Source organism: Macadamia integrifolia, chromosome 12 (assembly GCF_013358625.1).
Source record: "Macadamia integrifolia cultivar HAES 741 chromosome 12, SCU_Mint_v3, whole genome shotgun sequence".
Taxonomy (NCBI): Eukaryota; Viridiplantae; Streptophyta; class Magnoliopsida; order Proteales; family Proteaceae; genus Macadamia; species Macadamia integrifolia.
In genome coordinates this window covers 2,562,477-2,581,833 of record NC_056568.1, presented here as the reverse complement: position 1 = coordinate 2,581,833, position 19,357 = coordinate 2,562,477, and the positions used below count along the sequence as shown (strand labels likewise).

The 19,357-nt window shown below is 38.5% G+C and overlaps 3 protein-coding genes and 1 long non-coding RNA gene across 6 annotated transcripts in view; 2 read left to right on the top strand and 2 right to left on the bottom strand.

Annotated features, from left to right (window-relative positions):
- LOC122058164 overlaps positions 1 to 6,776 on the top strand; it is a 17,198-nt gene extending 10,422 nt beyond the window's left edge. The window contains exons 2-3 of one of the 3 annotated variants that reach the window (XR_006133695.1): positions 412 to 554; positions 5,681 to 6,776. This is a non-coding gene — a long non-coding RNA (uncharacterized LOC122058164). Of the gene's footprint in view, positions 1 to 411; positions 555 to 5,583 lie in introns of all 3 variants that reach the window. The other 2 variants (XR_006133696.1, XR_006133694.1) reach the window with 2 other exon arrangements.
- Positions 5,326 to 6,349, bottom strand: LOC122058163. The gene is made up of 2 exons (XM_042620687.1): positions 5,779 to 6,349; positions 5,326 to 5,682 (listed from the first exon to the last, which is right to left on the bottom strand). Exons 1-2 carry the CDS (start codon positions 6,347 to 6,349, stop codon positions 5,633 to 5,635), a joined length of 621 nt encoding a protein of 206 aa, XP_042476621.1. The 3' UTR covers positions 5,326 to 5,632.
- Positions 6,777 to 9,011: 2,235 nt separating the features above from the next.
- LOC122057932 lies at positions 9,012 to 9,537 on the bottom strand. The gene is made up of 2 exons (XM_042620297.1): positions 9,427 to 9,537; positions 9,012 to 9,316 (listed from the first exon to the last, which is right to left on the bottom strand). The coding sequence occupies exons 1-2, from the start codon at positions 9,506 to 9,508 to the stop codon at positions 9,012 to 9,014; spliced, it is 387 nt and encodes a 128-aa protein (XP_042476231.1). The 5' UTR covers positions 9,509 to 9,537.
- Positions 9,538 to 12,904: 3,367 nt separating this feature from the next.
- Positions 12,905 to 18,743, top strand: LOC122058158 (protein TOC75-3, chloroplastic-like). Its single transcript, XM_042620677.1, has 7 exons — positions 12,905 to 14,318; positions 14,560 to 14,781; positions 14,874 to 14,981; positions 15,213 to 15,404; positions 15,515 to 15,763; positions 16,605 to 16,859; positions 18,312 to 18,743. The coding sequence occupies exons 1-7, from the start codon at positions 13,101 to 13,103 to the stop codon at positions 18,549 to 18,551; spliced, it is 2,484 nt and encodes an 827-aa protein (XP_042476611.1). The 5' UTR covers positions 12,905 to 13,100; the 3' UTR covers positions 18,552 to 18,743.
- The last annotated feature ends 614 nt before the right edge of the window (positions 18,744 to 19,357 follow it).

Below are 19,357 nucleotides of genomic sequence, written 5' to 3'. Positions count from 1 at the left end.
GGGGGTGGTGGGGTTGGGGGGGAAGGGGAATCCGGCCAATGCCAAACAGACCCAAATGGCAAATCCAGAAAGCAATATTCAAGAATCCAATTAGCCTGATGTATAGGCCCGACTAATATGTTCTATGCAGAAAAGGGTTTACTCCTGTTGATATACTCCTTTAAACAAACCTGTAAGGACTAGGAAATGCCGATGCTGTTAGCAACATTTGGATAACATTGAGATCTTCATATTTAAAAGAAAATATAATATTATAGAGGGTTGATTGTAGTGTCTTCATATTTTTACCACATGCATGCAACCAAATTTTTGATACAGAGAGTGTTGTTAAATTAGTTTGATTGGGATCTGACTTCAATGATATCAAGTTTAGCCTCTTTAATCTTCACCGCAGAAAGTTTGTCTTTTTAGGCATTTGCTGGAACTCAAAATGTTTCAAGAATACAAAAGGATGAAAGCCTGGAGGGTTAATGTTCAGATAGAAGGTTGTGACCTCGATCATGGTTATCTATTTGGCACAATGGAACCCCTTAATGTTCCTTTGACACTCACCTGTAAGAGTTTTTTTCTCCATCAAGAATGCATAATTGGTTACTTTGGGTTCTTTTATTTCCTTTTCCTATGTATTTCAGTTACATTACAACAACAGCAACCTTTAACCAAAAAAAACAATAACAACAACAAACTCAACCTTATCCCATCTTTATGGGGTCGGCTACATGGATCCTTGCCCGCCAGACAGCTGTATGTGAGGTCATATTTGGGACAGGACCTAGAATATGCATGTCATTCCTCACTACTTTCTCCTATGGTCATTGTAGGCCGCCCCTTGCTATTTTAGTTCCTTCAATCTGAATCAGATCACTCGTCTTTACTAGAGCATCCCTAGGACTCCTATCTCGGAGCTTATCATTGATCGCGGCAGCTACCAAATCAGCCCTCACGTATTCCAGTTACGTTGCAGTCAATTTATCTTTGTTCTGCTTGAGAAAATGCACATCGTAATGATAACTACTATCATAGTTTCCCAGTGATTTACAGAATTTTTTTTTGAAATACTATTGGAAGGTTAACTATTGATTATCCATGTCAGTTGATGCAATCTATATGCAGTCCCAAAATCTGATGTATGTGTATCTTCTTCCTTTATTTCCTTCTGCTACTCTTCCCCCCCCCCTCCCCCCCCCTCAACCTTCTTTTTAAGGGCAGTTGCTTTCCTTAGTTTATTTTAATGATAACGAGCCATATATCTTAGTGTTTGCTTTTGTTGCATTCCATGGAGGAAATTTTTCTTGCTCATGAAAGGCAATCTGTTACTGATGGGATCTCTTTTTATAACTCACATTGTTAAGTAATCATTGCCATCAGCTTCCTGACCATATGATTTCTTTCTGGCATGCAATTCTCTGCCCAACCCTGCTAAATTTCATTGTCATCTGTTTCTCTATCCTTTTCTCTTCCCGGCTCTGCTGACTATGATTTGCATTTCTCTTATAAATTACCATCCCATGCGAGGTTGCATCTAAGTTTCCTCTACAATATCCAGATGAAAATATTTTCTTGGAAAATCTTAAATCAGCGAACCTGTTCAAAAATTTCATCCCAATTCCCTTTAGATGAGTGCCTTTTAGTATAGGAATGTCCGATGATTCTTTGGTGGTGGTTGATCATCTCAACTGCAAATTCAGAAATCGATTTAAATGTTACTATCAACAACTGTTTTGACATGGTGATTAAGGTGCCTACAGGGTTTTAATTATCCTTCCGTATCCACCAATACTAACCGATACATATCGTATCTTTAAGGTACCGATACAATACGTTAAAAAAATTTGGTATTGGTACATGTAAGAAACTTCATCCTTTATATATAGTCCATTGAATGCATTTGTCTCATTGTACTTTGTTCTCCTTTTTCTATATATAATATATTTTACATATTACTTATTTATAATGTTTTATGTTTCAAAACTGTATTTTGCACATATCCTAAGCATTTCCATATGTTTCTTGACCATCCAATGTATTTTTAGTGCATCTTTCATCTCTCTGATACAATATAATACATCTCCTAAAATCACTCTTCCGATACAATACCTGATACCAATACTTTAAACCTTGGGTGGTTAAAATGAAATTTGAAGTCTCAGGAGGGCTGTGACGGGGCCAGATTTTAAAAACTATCAGAATATGCAACTTATGCAGATGGGAAAAATTGAATAGCTTAACAGAAAGCAGTTTTGTCAAATGCTTCAAATGAATGTTTGGGAAGCCCCAATAAATTCTGTATCTAAGAAAAGATTGCCTTCTCCAAAGTCCTGCTAAATCTGAATAGAAAATAGGCTATGATAGAAATATAAAAGGAGATATAAATAGCAACAGGAAATGCAAAATTGAAAGTTGGGCTTTGACTTTTGATACTAAATTCAATCAGTAGAACAAGGATAAACAGTGATAGAAACTTGAAGGAATTGACCTAAACTAGAGTTACAAGAACAAGGTATCAAACTGGGAAAAAAGGTTCAAGAAACTGAAGCAAAGGGTGAAGTTTTCTGACCTTTTGGTATCCTTCGATGTTGAAACAGAACAATAACAGAAAATAAGATGGAGAAATTGGAAAACCCCAGAAAGCTAAGGAATCCACCTCAAGCGCACACGGCATGGATCCGCAAAGTTGGAGGGGGAAAAAAAAGAGTTGTATTGCTGACAGTGTGGTGGCCTATGAGAGCGTCTTGCATCTATTTATGGGCAAGGGCAGCCTATCTAATTGCCTAACTTCCAATACTAACCTTCAGGTTTTAATTTGGTTAATCAAAAAAAAAATGCCTAACTTCCTGCACAAATAGAATTCTTTGTGTAAGAACTGTGGGGGATCAAGATAGTGACTTCTCAATTGCAATTGGGTTACATCAAGGATCAACTTTAAGACCTTATGTTTGAGCTTATCATGGATGATTTTAAACAAAAACATTTAAGATGAGGTTCCTTGGTGTATGTTTTTTGCTGATGATATTGTTTTGGTGGATGAGGTAAAAGCAGGGATTAACGCGAAGTTGGAGTTATGGAGATCAACCCTGGAATCAAAAAGGTTTTAAGAAAAATAAAATGAAAATGGAGTATATGGTGTGTTACTTTAGTTACACAGGCGGGTAATGAGGTGCTGAAAATTGATGAGAGGTAAGTTCCACAAAGTGATTATTTTAGGTATATGGGTTCAATCATAAATGAAGAAGGTGATATTGATGATGATATTTCACAAATAATTAAAATATGGTGGATGAAATGGAAAGGTGCGTCTGGAATATTGTGTGATTGACGTATTCATTTAAAACTTAAAATAAAATTTTATAGGAAAGTCATATGACTGACTATAGGAAAAGAAAATGAAAATTAGAAACTGGGAATCCTAATTAGTAAAATAAGTATTTCTTGTTACAAATGGCTCAAAAAAAGAAACCAGAGAAGATAGAAATCTTCTAGATTCTCATGGTTATGGCTGAGTCAGGCTTCTAGGACGAGCATCATATCTTTTCCAGATTTGTCTTGGGAAATCTTCTAGAAGGCAAGCCAGTGTCCCTCAAATTGGAAGGAGGAAGGCTCAAGAAGAAATCTCCTACAGCCCATCGATTTCAGAAAGAGTAGTCTAAGAATTTGTTTCTTTTTTTGGGTTTGTCTTGGATAGCAATTTAGTTTCCATTGTTAGGAGATATTAGACTAGTAGTAGTTTCTATTTATATGGTTTCTTGGTTATCAAGTGGTTGGGTTTTAGGAAAGATCAGTCAATAAAGTCTTAGTTTCTATTTTGTTAGAAGTTTCCTAAATAGTACTTACCTCTTTGTAATCAACTTCTAGAGTCTATTTGAGAGACTCAATCGATTGTAATGGCTGGCATTAATAAAAAGTTATTGCCTCTTGCAATGAGAGACATTGAGAAACAGTGAGGTAAGAGACCTCTGTGTGAGACGCCCATGCTGAGAAAGCCTCCCCTACCCCCCTTCTTCTCCAATTGATACTCTCTTCACAGTTTCTTCTTTATTTTTTCTGTTATTGAGTTACTTATTAAGGAGTTTGTTTCGAAGATCAAACCAACTATAGGTGCTACTATTCAAGGCCAGAAGACACAGAAACAACTCCACCGAATTCTGTTTTGGTGATCTTTTCTGGGCAGGAATCAAATAACTATATCTTCCCAACCTTAGACCAGATTAACTCCACTTCTGGGGGGTTGATCAGCACCCCGAAATGTCACTCAACCAAAAGCAGGGTCTCAACAGAGTTTGTTACAACCGATTCTTGAAGCAGTTCAGAAGTATCCTATTTTGACCCCAAATCAAGAACCATCAGATCTCCACATCTATTGGGTATCAAGGGTCAACTTTTGGGCATCTATTGGCCTCCCTGAGAGACTCTTTTGCCCAGCATATCAGCCTCACCTGTGCAGCCTACCGCCAGCCGCAGGGTTTCTCTTTCCTGTCCAGAAAATCCTAACTTCAGCCTGGGTTCTTCTTGCTGTGCTACTGTATCATTACCAGCCTATTGCAGACCTACTTTGGATGATCTATTGGCCCATACTAAGCTACACTTGATCAGGTTTGCTGGCCTATTACATGTATGTTCTAGGGTATAAAGAAGAACTAAGCAATCTTCTCTCAGGAAGTTTTTACTACTTCCTTTTTTTAGTGCAGGACACAATGCCAAGATACAGGAACAGGCAGGGCCAATCATGCCAGCCTGGCCCAAATAGAGTCAATCAGGGCCGGGCTGGGCTGGGCTGGGCTGGGCTGGGCTGGGCTGGGCCGGGCCTGGGCAGAGTTAAGAGAACTTAGGGTTGCGAAAAAACTGGGGCTGAGACGCTGAGTTAACAGAACTGAATATGTCAGTGTGGATCACGACCTACTTCAACATTTGTGGTTTGAACCCCAATTCACAATTAATTCCAAAGAAGCAAAGGAGGGAAAAACAAGAAGAATGTTCGTTTTCTTCAGTCCTTATTTCCACCCTTTACCCATGTATGTGATCAGTGGGAGTCAGTGATGGTATTCCAGAATCCCAAAACCCCTTTGGTTCATCACTTCATCTTTATCTTCATCTTGCTCTTGATTTGTTTCTTCTTTTTCTTTTTATCTCTTACCTTTTTAATGGTTCTAATTTTTGTTCATTAGTCTTACTCTTGTACTATTGAGGAACCACACTCCCAAAGAATAAGAAACAGAAGGTGGACCATTAGCCACCAAAATATAATCTTTAGTACCACATTCCATAGAACACAGACTGTCAAATGCAGGCGCATCCATTGTTTGAACTTGAACATTTAAGATTCACATACAAAATTGGGCACATCCCATCCCATCCATATATTCGATCACCTTTGATGCAATTCTCTTTACAACTCTTTTTCAACGTGCAAATTAGGTGAGAACTCATTTATTGTTGGGAGGAAATATAGTTAGTAATAAATAAATAAAGGCAGCCGTTACATATATTCTAAGAATTTCATGAAGAAAGATTGGAACCCAATTCATCAGCAACAAAAAGATATTTTGATGGAACTAATTCAGCAAATATTGCCACTCTGTATTGTAGTCTTGTAATTCTTCTGTACTAGTGAAGCAATATCCCTGACTTAAGACTCTTAGTTGGCCTGAAGCCTCCTTGCCTCGGTCTTCTCCTCTTGCTCAAGGGCTGCAAGAATTAAAACTCAGAATAACTCTCCCGAGTCATGAGAGATCATTAAAGAAAGTATTGAAAACCAAGAAGATCATGGTAACACAATTGCACCTGTATGATGAGCATTGGCAGAGACAGGAATGTTTGTGGATGTGTTGTTTGCTGTCATCGTTGTTGCTGCTGTCGTCGTCGACAACCCAGATGTTGAAGAATCGTTGTTGCTCCAAAGCAACGAAGAAACGACACCTCTTACCTTCTCCACCATGCCCACATCACGGTTATCACCACTGGGCGTTTCTTTCTTTGGACTGATGGCTTCGGTGATCACCTGAGAAAGGGCTCTCTCATCTTCACCTGGTTCCAGTTTATGCATCAGATACTCTTTCACTGACACGCCTTTGTCCCATAGGTGTTCAGAGGGACCCGCCCCTGTGCTGGTGCTTCCGACACTATCAGTGCTTGTGTTGTCTGCATTGGGGGCAGTGGAGATGTAAATCTTGGAAGCAATCCGGTTGGTGGCTTCAGAAACGGTGGCATAAGCTGGAGCAAGTGTGGATGTGACTGTTGCACAAGCTGGCGCAAGCTTATCGGTCACGGTTTGGGTAATGGACTTGTTTTTGTCAGCTGGGTCGTTCTGTTTGTCTTTGTTATGTTCTTTCTCCTCACTGTGATCAGTGGTCATACCGTTAGCTACCACATGCTTATCAGAGATCACTGGGTTCGCTCTTGGGTTCTGTTTTGATGACTCTTTACATGCCTCAGCTGCCATCTCTGATTTATACACTGCATTAATAATGGGGAAACAAAGAAAGAGAAGCAGATGTTATTAATGTGCAAAAGTTGGAAGGATGGTTTTGGCCTTTTGGGAACAGAATTGCTAACCTCACATATGTGAGTGAGGGTGAGTGGGGTCGCATGCTCAATAAACTCTTTAGCATGAAGAGTTTGGGGCTTTCTACCTTTATTTTTGGATGTATATAAGGTTATGTTTAAGTCCCATTTTTGGGTCCGGCCTACCAGCGAATTAGTATTGCTGGGTAAAAAGCAAGCTTTTTGGGCATTGAGGAACAAAACAAACTCTACTCTTCATGCGAACCAATTTTTTTCTTCTTCTTTTGTGGTGAAAGACTCGTATGGACATATTGATGTTACTAATGTTTTTAATGAATTTTTATTTTCTATCGAAAAAAAAAAAAAAAAACTCTTTCGTATATATATATTTTATGGGATAATCTCCTTGTGACCATGCATGGTGAAAGTTTATTGTCATTGCATGAAACAATAAAGCCCTTTGGCATATTAGAGAAAGGATTGAGTTTTTCTAAGGCCATGGTAAATGGGAATGCGGCACTTCAAATGGGCATAATGGTATGGAGAGGGTATCTAGGGGAAATATTAAAACCCTATAGGGATTTGTGAACCTACGATGGCTGGCGAACCGTCCATTATGGGTGAAAGAAAACTTTCTCCTAGGACACTATAAATGAGGTTGATATTTTGACTACCTAAAATTTCCACCCTTTATTGTAAGGAAGTTCACTACCTGACCCTATGGTGCAAAAAATCATGTATTACTTGTTCCAGTAGTAAAATTGTAAAGCTAATTATATTTAAAATCCCTGAACAAACGAGAAACTTTATCGACTTCCAAAGCAAGGTTGTTTGAAGAAATAACTTTTTATATATTTTTTTTTCGTCTTTATTTAATAGGATTTTTTTTTTTATCGATTAATCAATTTTATTAGGAAGGAACCAAAAAGATGGCTACAAAGCAAGAAAGACCGCTTGAAGCATCTCAAAGACAAGGAGGGCAGGGTCCCATTAAGACAGCAGATCAGGTTTTCATATGAGAATCACTCTCTTATGGGATTGATACACACAGATGGAATCCATCCAAGGATGTAGATCAGACAGTACAAGACTGATTCTCTGAACCTGATCCACATTCGCCCTTTAACAAGTGTGAATACCTATCAATAAAACAATTTGTGATATCAAAAGAGAGAGTTGATAGGAGTTCTAAGATAAAGGCCAAAGAAAGTGTACCAGCAGTTCTCTTCCCCCCACACACCCCACCCCCCCCACAAAAAAAAAAAAAAAAAATTCCCCCTCCAAACTTTTTTGTATGAAATCAATAATACCACCCAGGCCTTCCTAGATACCCTCTCAACACCAATTTGGACTCCTCGGTCAAGGGTGATTGTGGTTGAAGGAAACCATCACCCAAAAGCCAAAATAAAAGATTTTTTAGAATGTGCTATCCGCAATGGATTCTATATAAAGCATGCCTACTTGTATCATGTGGAAGGGTCTCACCTTTGCCTATGTAATGAAACGGGGAAACCCAAATTCAATAATGTCCTACCATGCCTTAGCATGCACCTTTCTTTGGTCCAGGATTGGCTAGATTGTATGGACTTAAATTTTTTAATTCTTTAGTTTTTCATTGGTCCAATTTTAATTAATTTTCATCATAAAAATATATGGAAAGGACTTTGGGGTTTACTTGTCTACAAAATTTTAGTTTTATAAACTCGCCATGTGATAGAACTAAGTACTTATTTATAAATTCCATGGTGGATGTGATGAAAAAAAAAAAAAAAAAACATTGCTAAAAGCTATTCAAAGAATATGATCTCCCACAATTTATCTATAGAATCTATGAGACAAAGGGGGTAAAGGAGAAAATAAAGAATACTAGTATTCTCATTTTTCATAAAATCTCAAAGGTATGCATCCATTTCTCCTATGGTTTTTCTATACAATCAAGTAACATTTCCTTAGTAATTTTCATTTCAAGTCTTTGATTATTTAAATATAAAATATACGAAAGTAAGATATTTACTTTCCCTACATTAGTTTTTAGATTTTGGAAATGAAATAATGAAAATTATCATTAAGATTCTATATTTCCACTTGTTACTTGTATCAAAGGATCAATTCCCCGTCCGTGATTTGCAACAACTCTTGATGTTTTCATACATGTCCTTTTTCTTCCACAAATGTCCATTTAAACACTCTTAATGACAGTGTGGAAGAACATCTACGAAAGCAAAATGATACGTATCATCACAAAACCATAAGTGAAACCTTCATGCATGTTAATTCATAGGGAGCTGATGATTTAAGAGAGAAATAATTCTCCAAGTATGGTTTCGTGTTGAGTTTCCTGACAACACATATTCTTCTCTCAATGTACGATTTCATGACAATACATGTTCTTTTTCCTTCCACAAATGTCTCTCTAAACTCTCATAATAGTATATGTGGAAGCAAAAGGACACGTATTGTCACGAAAAAAAATATGTAAAGCCTTCATGTACAGGTCGTTGATATCATTCTTTTCAAAAAAATTGGCGCCCATTAACTTTAAACAAGAGAAAGGGAGAAGGAGATATAGAGTAAATATAGTTACTGGGAGCTCCCAAATATTCAGGTTCGTCTTCTTGATCGTCATCATCTTCCAACTTAACACCCCATGTAGGAGTGGTGTTATCATCAGGATTGTGCTTTTTCTTAGAAAGAGTGTGTTTCCATTTCTTAGCCCTGTCTTTCACTTTTGCCAGAACCGATTTCTTGGAATGCTGGCTATGATCTTCTTCGTATAACCCTAACGACGGTGTCGTTGGTGCTGACCACCCAGCATCATCTGGAATCCAAACATGAAAAGATTTCAAATTCAAATCTTTGAAATTGAGAACCATGAAGAAAAAAGAAGAAGATAGATCCAGCAATGAATTAGGGTTTGAGAAAAGTTACCGTTGAGAAGTTGTTGTGCTGTTGGTGTATTAGGTGTAGTTCGACTTTCCATTTGTCTTTGTATCTTCTCCATCTGAGCCATTTTTGTCTGCTCTCTCTCTCTCTCTCTCTCTCTCTCTCTCTCTCTCTCTCTGCAACTTTCAGACATTTCTAATGCAGAGGTTGGAAACGCTTATTAGTAGGGGTCTTTCTGGGTGTGGGTTTGGACTTTGACCTGTGAAGAATGCCACAAGACACGTGTAACGTGAATATTTCATTAGAAAGGTTGTGGACTCCGGTTTTACACACGGCAGGATTTAGAGTACTTTTAGATCGTAATCATTTCCACGTGGCTGTATATGAATGGTGGGGTTTATTATATAACCGTTGACTGTGTCACCAACTGTAATAACGGTTTCGTTCGTCCTTTGGCTCAATTTTGCTCCTATTCTCTTGCATTCCCCTTTCAACTTGGAAAAGTAAGGTTCTTCATCGCTTAATCGGTCTTTATCAATTTAAGATTATATTCTATTACTAAATTTAGTTAATCCAATTTTATAAGTCAAGTATGAATACATTTGTACTCATATGATCTACGATTGGATTATTCCTATATATGATTTCAGCAATTCATATTTTTTTGTTTTTTCTTTGACTTTTTAAGTGATCGTTGACCCTATTTGTCTGCTAAAATCCTATCCAATGTCATGATGCACAATGGAAATATAGATTCTATTATGTGCCCTTTCATACAATGAGACGTGGGACCCATATTGATGCACTCAATTGTCTCCTCTTTTTGCTTGGCCGCCGCCGCCGCCGCCACCACCACCACCACCCTCAGCTCTTCTAGCTCTAGCAGGTCTATCTTGTAAGATGTCATTGCCCCCATTGCTAGTAGCTTGTTCCTTGGTTCAAACTCAGTGGACCATACACCTTAGACCTCTCTCTCTCTCTCTCTCTCTCTCTCTCTCTCTCTCTCTCTCTCTCTCTCTCTCTCATAAGCTATGGATCTTGATGTAATCTTTACTCAAAAAAATAAAAAAATCTTGGACTAATGGCTATGGAGAGGCATAGCCATATGGTTGTTGCATATCAATCTCGATCCTAATTGAGCTATAATATTAATGACATCGAGTAGAGTTATATTTTTTATTTATTTTATTTTATTTTATTTATGAATAGGCCTATAAATCTTAATCCTCTCCATCCTTTATGTGGTGTTCAGATTTTTTGTATGCAAAACCCACATGATGAGACAAGAGACCTACTAAGGGCCATTGAACCATGCTTATTAATGTGGTTAATTAGTATTTATCAAATGATCTTGCCTTGAACGGAGTTGATGTACTTTAGGTTCTTCACCACATTGTCCATAAGAAGCTTAGAACATTCAATTAAATATAAAGGAAAGTACGATCATTGGTGGATACAACAAACCAAACTCACATGTATGTATTTGTGAAAGTGATTTAGTGTATGCATGTACGATTCTTTCTCAAAATCTATACAAAACAAACGTGTGACTATGTTTTATTGTTAAGAAACGGAAGAAAACAAGTTTTTTCTTTTTGGTAAAAGATGAAAAAAATAGTCACCAACAAACAAAGCCATCGCATCATCATGAATTTTTTTCCCTTTTTCATCATAATACAATGATTGATCTATGTATCTATCCTTCTTCTTAATTTGTTTTCTTTTCTATTCATCACTGAACAACCAATCTTAACTTATAAAGCAGGTGTTGAGCAAACAAAGATCGTTGCAGGTTAGCACTATCAACACTACATACCCTTTCCATGTTATTCTTCACGATGCCACTTGTCCTAATCATCTAGACATGAAATGTCATTGTTTTGAGGGTATGCTTATTAGTGAGTATAGTTTTTGGACTCTCTCTTTAATCACATTTAGAAGAACATTTTATTTGATCGAAAGTTGCTTTATGTTGGAAGTATAAATGCGTGGTAAACCCAGTTTGCACATATTGGGACGTTTAAAAACCTCGAGGACAATATTATTTTGATACTATCCAACTTAATTGCCAACCATCTCTGATACAACAAGAGGACTTACTTTGGTGCTGTGAATTTTTACATCAATTGTTACAAAGACATCTCAACGATATATGATTGCAACTCTAGGATAAATACTTCTTATATACACTACCCTTTATAATGCATTCCTACGATGCCCTGAAATGATCACCCCAACCCCTCTACAAAATGAATTATCCCTCTTGAACAATGCCCTATGGGTTCCTTCACTTGCTCTTGCATCGGTGAAGAGACGACTAAGCTGGGCAATGATCTTCTTCCCATTATCTATATCTTTTTTTTTCTCCTCTTCGTTGAACCATTTCCTATATATCTAACGATTGAAACTAGGGAAACTATCACATTACACTTCTATATAGCAAATTAAGTGGTCCTTTAAAAATCACATTACTCTCTTTTAGAATGTGGATCAGGTTCTCGTACATTCTTATACGATGTGATCCACAATCCCACACATATGAAATTCATCACAAGACTTTTTTCTTCTTTTTTTTTTTATGTCGATTCCATGTGTATGAATCAAGATCGTACGAGAATTGTTCCTAATCCGCTCTCTCTTAGTGTCAAAACCTACCTAAACCAATAAAACCGATCAAAATCGATCGATAAAACCCGAACCAAACCAAACCTATCCTTATTGGATTGGTTTTGGACTGAGGTATGTTGGGATTGGTTAAAAACCGATCCAAACTGAACCGACTAATAACCAAACTGAATGAAACCGATAAAAAAATAAATGATTTTGAGAATATAAATTGGTCAATTGACCATCCATTTTTTACAATATGAGTGAGAAAAAATTTTATTGTAAAGGTAATTGTTATAAATCATTTAATATTATGTTGTGAATAGAGAAATTGATTTGTAAATCGTAATAATGCTTCCATTGATTTCTTTGTCCTCTATAAAAAACTGATTTGATAGATAAATGATGATTGGATAATAATCCAATAGGGTTCATTTTGTGATTTCAATATTAGTTATCTTCTTAGTAATTTGTTATCCATTAGTTTCAATATTAGTTATCTTTCCCTTATAATGATAAACCATGATTTAATCATAAATTTAAAATGTGTTTTTAGTCAAATCTTGTCACTATAAGTTATGAATGTAAGATTCATTATGGTTCAAGCCCAATAATAAATCGTTCTAAATCAGTATTAACCCGATATTGAAAAATCAAAATAAATTGAAACTAGACCGAAAATCGAAGTTCCTTAATGGATTGGTTTTGATCTCCCTCACTCCTAAACTGAAAACAATTGAACCTAATTAAAATCGAATCAAACTGAACCGAACCGTCCAATTGACACCCTAGCCTTAGGACCTTCTAAAAAATTAGGAAAGATATTAGACTTTCTAGATTGGGACCGATTCTTATCTAAATCAGCGGAGACCCGGATCCCGATTTCTGTTTTCTAAACCCTGGGTCGTCCTTTTGAGGCAATCGAACTGAAAGAACGAAAAATCCTGGGAGTCTCCGACTCTGTTCTCCTGTTATCGATTGGTACTCCCCAAACCTCCAAACCCAGGCTCCAGGCTCCAGGCTCCAGGCTCCCCAGAGAGAGAGAGAGAGAGAGAGAGAGAGTCATCCGCCTTTCCTCCTCTCCTCAAGCTGCCAACACTGAACAGGGCCCAATGGCGTTCTGTGGCACGGCACAGCTGCTGAGCCCCAGTCTCAGCCCTTCACTCAGCTCCTCCCGGAGAAGAGCAACCCACTCCGTTGTTCGCCCCACCGCTTCACACTCTCCTCTTAACTCTTCTTCTTTTTCTTCAGCTACTATCAAATGTGATCATTCCTCCACTCCATTTCCTCTTCCTGACCCCTCAATCCGCTCCCCTAAATCTAAAACCCTCTCCCCTCTCTTCAAAATCTTTGCCTTCTTCGGTCCCTCTGGTGTTCTCTTCCACCTATCTTCCTCCAACCCTCCTCTTTTCTCAACCAATGGTTACGGCCCTGGCAACAGCGGACCCGTCGATGGAGGTGGCGGCGGTGGCGGTTGGGGTTGGAATGGCAATGGTGGTGGTGGTGATGATGGCGGTTTCTGGTCACGATTGTTCTCTCCATCAGCTATAGCTGGAGAAGAAGAATCTCAATCTCAGGAATGGGACACCCATGGTCTTCCGGCGAACATCGTTGTTCAACTCAACAAGCTCAGTGGATTCAAGAAATACAAGTTATCTGAGATTCTATTCTTCGACCGTCGTCGTAGGACAACCGTGGGCACCGAAGATTCCTTCTTCGAGATGGTCTCCCTCCGCCCTGGTGGCATCTACACGAAGGCCCATCTTCAGAAGGAGCTTGAAACCCTAGCTACCTGTGGGATGTTCGAGAAGGTAGATCTGGAGGGTAAGACCATGCCAGATGGTACTCTCGCCGTCACGATATCCTTTGCCGAAAGCACATGGCAGTCGGCTGACTCTTTCCGTTGCATCAATGTTGGTATGATGCCGCAGTCCAAGCCAGTGGAGATGGACCCTGACATGACTGATAAGGAGAAAATGGAATATTTCCGGAGTCAGGAGAAGGATTACAAGAGGAGAATTGAAAGGGCAAGGCCGTGTCTGTTGCCGCTCCCTGTTCATCGGGAGGTCATGCAGATGCTAAGGGAGCAGGGGAAGGTCAGTGCCAGGTTACTACAGAGGATTCGGGACCGAGTCCAGAAGTGGTACCACGACGAAGGCTACGCCTGTGCGCAGGTTGTGAATTTCGGCAATCTCAATACGAAGGAGGTGGTGTGCGAGGTTGTGGAGGGTGATATTACCCAATTGGTTGTACAGTTTCAAGATAAGCTGGGGAATGTCTGTGAGGGGAACACCCAACTTGCTGTCGTTAGGAGAGAATTGCCCAAACAGGTAACGAAGCTATATCTTCTGAGTTTATCTATTCAGTTTCAGTGCATGATGGTTTATCTACATCATCTTTAACTTGTTTTTCTGGGTTATTTTTTTGAAACCTTTCTGTTGTGTCCCTACTCCCTACCGATACGTTTGCTTCGACAAGGCCATGTTTTCAGTTTCAGTGTATGATGGTTGATCTACATGATCCTTAATTTTTTTTTCCCTTGGTTAAATTCTAAAACTTTTCACTCATTAGCTTCGACAAGGCCATATTTTCAATATAGAAGCAGGGAAACAAGCTCTCAGGAACATAAATTCTCTTGCTTTATTCTCCAATATCGAAGTGAACCCACGACCTGATGAAAAGAATGATGGAGGAATCATAGTTGAGATAAAGCTGAAGGAGCTCGAGCAAAAGACTGCCGAAGTCAGCACAGAGTGGAGTATCGTTCCTGGACGTCAAGGTCGACCAACCCTGGTATATATAAACATTTAATATGTTGGAATTGGAAACTCTTTTAGTAGGACATATATTCAATCATGGCTAGCCTCTGAATGTTTCTCCTTCAGGCATCAATCCAACCTTCAGGAACCGTCTCCTTTGAGCATCGAAATCTCAATGGGCTAAATAGATCTCTTCTTGGTTCAGTAACCACCAGCAATTTTCTCAATCCACAGGTATTATTTGCCTGTAGTTTATGGTCTTTTTGTTAGTTTTGGTTCCCCGCTGATGGCAATGCCAATTGTGGGATCCCAAATTTCTTAGGGTACTCTTTTTATCTGTCTGGTTATGCCTAGACGTTAAATCTTTATATTCTTTTTTCCTTTTATCTAATATATTATTACTGACCATCACTGCAAACCACCCCCCCCCCAAAAAAAAAAATCCTTGTGTGATTTCTTGTTCAGGATGATCTTGCTTTCAAGCTGGAGTATGTACATCCATATCTTGATGGTGTGTACAATCCTCGCAACCGCATCTTCCGTGCAAACTGCTTCAACAGCCGGAAGCTGAGCCCAGTTTTCACGGGTGGACCCGGCACTGATGAAGTTCCACCAATATGGGTTGATCGAGCAGGTTTCAAAGCCAATATTACAGAGGTAGGTTGCAATGCTTCCATTTTGTTAATACTCTATTATCCAGACAGGCTTGACAGTTGTGCGAGGTAGAGCAGCACCCCTACTTCATTCTTTTTTGTTTGTACTTGCAGAGCTTCACTCGTCAGAGCAAATTTACGTATGGACTGGTGATGGAGGAAATAACAACACGTGATGAAAGCAGTCACATTTCTGCTAATGGTCAGAGGCAATTGCCAAGTGGGGGAATCACTGCAGATGGACCTCCAACAACCCTCAGTGGCACTGGCATTGATCGAATGGCATTTGCACAGGCAAATATCACACGTGATAACACTAAGTTTGTGAATGGAGCCATAGTGGGTGAGAGGAATGTGTTTCAGGTGAGTTTCAATGCTTGTTCATGTATTATTGTTGTATGATGTATGCTTTTGTTAATTTACACAATTGAGCCAACTAAACATTATTACTGCAAGAACAATCCAGGAATGTTGCCCAGATTATCCTGACCAAGGTGCCTCCTGGTTTCATAGTTTTTTTTAATGTTCTAATTGCAGTATTGCACAGTTTATGAGGAATATAAATTCATACTATTTGGGAGGCTTTGCTCTATTCCCTTTCCTAAAACCTAAATCTTCTCCTTATGTGTCTTTTTGTTATTTCTAGTGATTATGATATGCATATACTTGTGATGATCATCAGCTTTATGGTGAATTATCATCAAGATGCACCCCCTAGATATCAATCATAACATTTCCAGGAATGAGATGAAAGTGTGAGAATAGATATTTTCTGGATTAGGGAAATTATCTACTTCAAACCCCAGTCCTGTTTAGGTTCTCAGGGTTTATTGGCACTCTGAAGAACTTTAGGCATGGTTTTCATTTCTAGTGGCGCTCTTGACTGGCTAGTGAAATGAAGGTGTGGAAATTATTTTTAGTAATATTTATGAAATGAAGGTGTGGAAATTATTTTTAGTAATATTTATGAAATGCAGGTGTGGAAATTATTTTAAGTGATATTTATTTTTGCCAAATTCACAGAAGCAGGATATTTTGAGTTGCCATAAAAGATGTCAATAATGTCTACAGTCTTGACAAGATTACTTTTTTTCTTTCAATCACAAATCTGAATATTTCTCTTTCCCATTCATTCTGCACTTCTACTTACAGATTAAAATTTTATATGCCCAACTAAAGTCCATATATTCAAATCAAACTGCAGCTGGACCAGGGGCTTGGAGTTGGCAGCAAGTTTCCATTCTTTAATCGCCACCAGCTAACAGTGACCCGCTTCATCCCATTGAAGGAGGTTGAAGAAGGTGCGGGTAAACCACCACCCCCTTTACTGATCCTTCATGGCCACTATGGTGGTTGTGTGGGAGACCTCCCCAGCTATGATGCTTTTACACTTGGCGGGCCTTACTCTGTGAGGGGCTACAACATGGGTGAGCTTGGTGCTTGCAGAAACATCCTTGAGGTTGGTACTACTTTTATGCTTCATAGCTTTCAAATTGCACCCCTTATTCATTTGATGCATGCGGCGTCATGTTTCCACGTTTGTGTGTCAGAGTCATTGTTGCCTAAGCATCGGCGATGCCTAGGTGCCTTGTTGGTGTCGCCTTGCATCCAGGACCCCTCCAACGCCTAGGGTCACCTAAACACCATGATAACTATGGTCAGAGTTGCTTAGGCAAGGGGTGCCAAGCACACTCCTGATTGAAGTGAACCACAATTTAAAGGAAGGCATTAAGATAATTAGAAGTAAAGTAGAAAACACATCATGATGAAAAATAGTATAAATATAACTTTCAGCAATTAATATAGTGTGATATAACATGAATATGCAAAATAGAAGCTATTATATTGGGAATAGCTTCTTGAAGTTTTATTCTGTGTCAACATGTATCTGACATGTACTTGCATGTGTACAAGACAGGCATGGCCCTGAGAAAAACTGGGTAAAAGGAAGGAAAACAGAAGATAAAGGGAGGGGAAGAGGGAGGAGAAAGAAGAATAAGATGTGGGGTGAGTGTCCTGAATTACAAAGGAGAAGAAGATTTATCTGCTACTTGAACTCAAGAGGAGAAGAACAACAAGTGACACTACAACTTGAATTATAATCAAAGTCTCTTCCTGAAACGGAAGAAAACCCATGATTGCAAATCTGCTGCAATGGTTGGACAAAAATGAGTAATGTTTTATTTGCGTGAATGGGAAAATGCAACCATGGCGGTACAGAGGGGCTAAAGTCTTGCATACGCATGGACCTTACTGAAATATTGCCTGGCACAAGGCAAATGAGGTGCAAGACATGGGTCTCTTGCCTGAGGTGTGTGCCTTAAAAATAGTCATGTATGTGCTTGTTTAACAATATTTCCAGATCAAAAGTTCCAGTTTCGATGGGCTATAAAAAACTAGCAAGGAGGATTTCTCTAAGACTATTGAAGGGCCTTGGAATTATGTTGCACCCTAATGATGTTGTTGAGATTGCAGTCTAGTTAGACAAAGACATCTGTTCAGAAGTGTTTGTTGTTTTAAAGCCAAAAGCTGATGATAAAGACGTTCCACTAGATTAAACTGTGCTGAGCTAAAAACTAGCAGGACATCCTCTCAGAAGCCCATGTATATTAGTCAAAGATGTAACTTTCACAGGATGATCACAATCATGAGTTCTGTCACATAGCTTGTGATATTGGTGGATGGTCTAGAGGATGTTAAAGTTGGATGATTATGTTTAAGCATTTCTCTCGAGTCTTGTTCTTGTCTTCTTATTTCTTCCTTATGAGATCATAATCAAATGGTGCTCTGTTACATCTGTATTTGCAGTTAGTAGAAATTGTAACATGGCTTTATTCTCGTGCTCATTAACAGTGATAGATATAGGAGTAAATTACATATCTGACTTCTTGTCCCTTGTGGTATTATCCAGCTTGCAGCTGAGCTGCGTATACCTGTGAGGAACACCCATGTTTATGCTTTTGCTGAACATGGCAATGATCTTGGAAGTTCAAAGGATGTGAAGGGGAACCCAACGGAGTATTACCGGCGAGCAGGTCAAGGCTCCTCATATGGTGTCGGTGTGAAGCTAGGTCTGGTACGTGCAGAGTATGCTGTTGATCACAATGCCGGTACTGGTGCACTTTTTCTTAGGTTTGGCGAGAGGTTTTGAAAAGAGCAGTCTTAGTGTAATTTTAAATTTTTGTTTGAGATCCATTTCTTCTGCTGCGATTGGAGCAAAATTTTTGGCTTGTAGGGCCCAAAAAATCAGAGTTACTTTTTTACTGGACTAGAAATATATTCTCAGATGAACCACTAGAAATATCTTCTCATATAAATCAAATTCAAGGCATTCTTTCTTCCATTTCGTCTATGGTGTTTTCTTGTTCCTTGTTTATCCTTTCTAACCATATTTGGAAGCTGTCCAATTCCCTGTGGATGTTATCTAATTTGTGATCTAATTTAATCACTTTTCTTTGTTTCTTTTGTAGATGATATGTATAGTTTTCCCCTTAGGTTTTAGTTGATTCAATAGAAAGTATTACACAGGATTTGTCATTGCTGAAGTAGTTTGAATGGAAATGTTCCCTTAGAATTAATTTATAATTACAACATTTTTGCTTATCTTTACCTTTTTGTGGGTGCTTGTTATTGTAATCAAAGTGATGAACTGAGAAGCAGTGATATTCTTTCGATTGCCCTTTGTCTTATTTTCAAAAGTTCTTTTAAGGGAGATACAGGAATGAATTGTAGCTTTTATTATGACTCCAACCACAGAATCCAAATACTTAAAAGTTATTGCTGGAAGGTGTGATTCGCCAAGATATCACTCACTCCTTTTGGAACACTATGAATATGTATTTTTGATTTTTTTTTTTTTTATATTGCCATTTGGTGAGATTTTTACTGCCTTTGCATTCTAAAGATAATTCCTCTAACAATATTCTTTATATTATCCAACCCCCCCCCCCCCCCCCC

Coding starts and splice junctions, on each gene's coding strand:
- LOC122058163 (XM_042620687.1), bottom strand. CDS start 6,349: ATGACCACTGATCACAGTGAGGAGAAAGAACATAACAAAGACAAACAG. Junction 5,683..5,778: donor TGCCAATGCTCATCATACAG/GTGCAATTGTGT, acceptor TAATTCTTGCAG/CCCTTGAGCAAGAGGAGAAG.
- LOC122057932 (XM_042620297.1), bottom strand. CDS start 9,508: ATGGCTCAGATGGAGAAGATACAAAGACAAATGGAAAGTCGAACTACA. Junction 9,317..9,426: donor AGCACAACAACTTCTCAACG/GTAACTTTTCTC, acceptor TTTGGATTCCAG/ATGATGCTGGGTGGTCAGCA.
- LOC122058158 (XM_042620677.1), top strand. CDS start 13,101: ATGGCGTTCTGTGGCACGGCACAGCTGCTGAGCCCCAGTCTCAGCCCT. Junction 14,782..14,873: donor GTCAAGGTCGACCAACCCTG/GTATATATAAAC, acceptor TTTCTCCTTCAG/GCATCAATCCAACCTTCAGG. Junction 15,764..16,604: donor GTGAGAGGAATGTGTTTCAG/GTGAGTTTCAAT, acceptor ATCAAACTGCAG/CTGGACCAGGGGCTTGGAGT.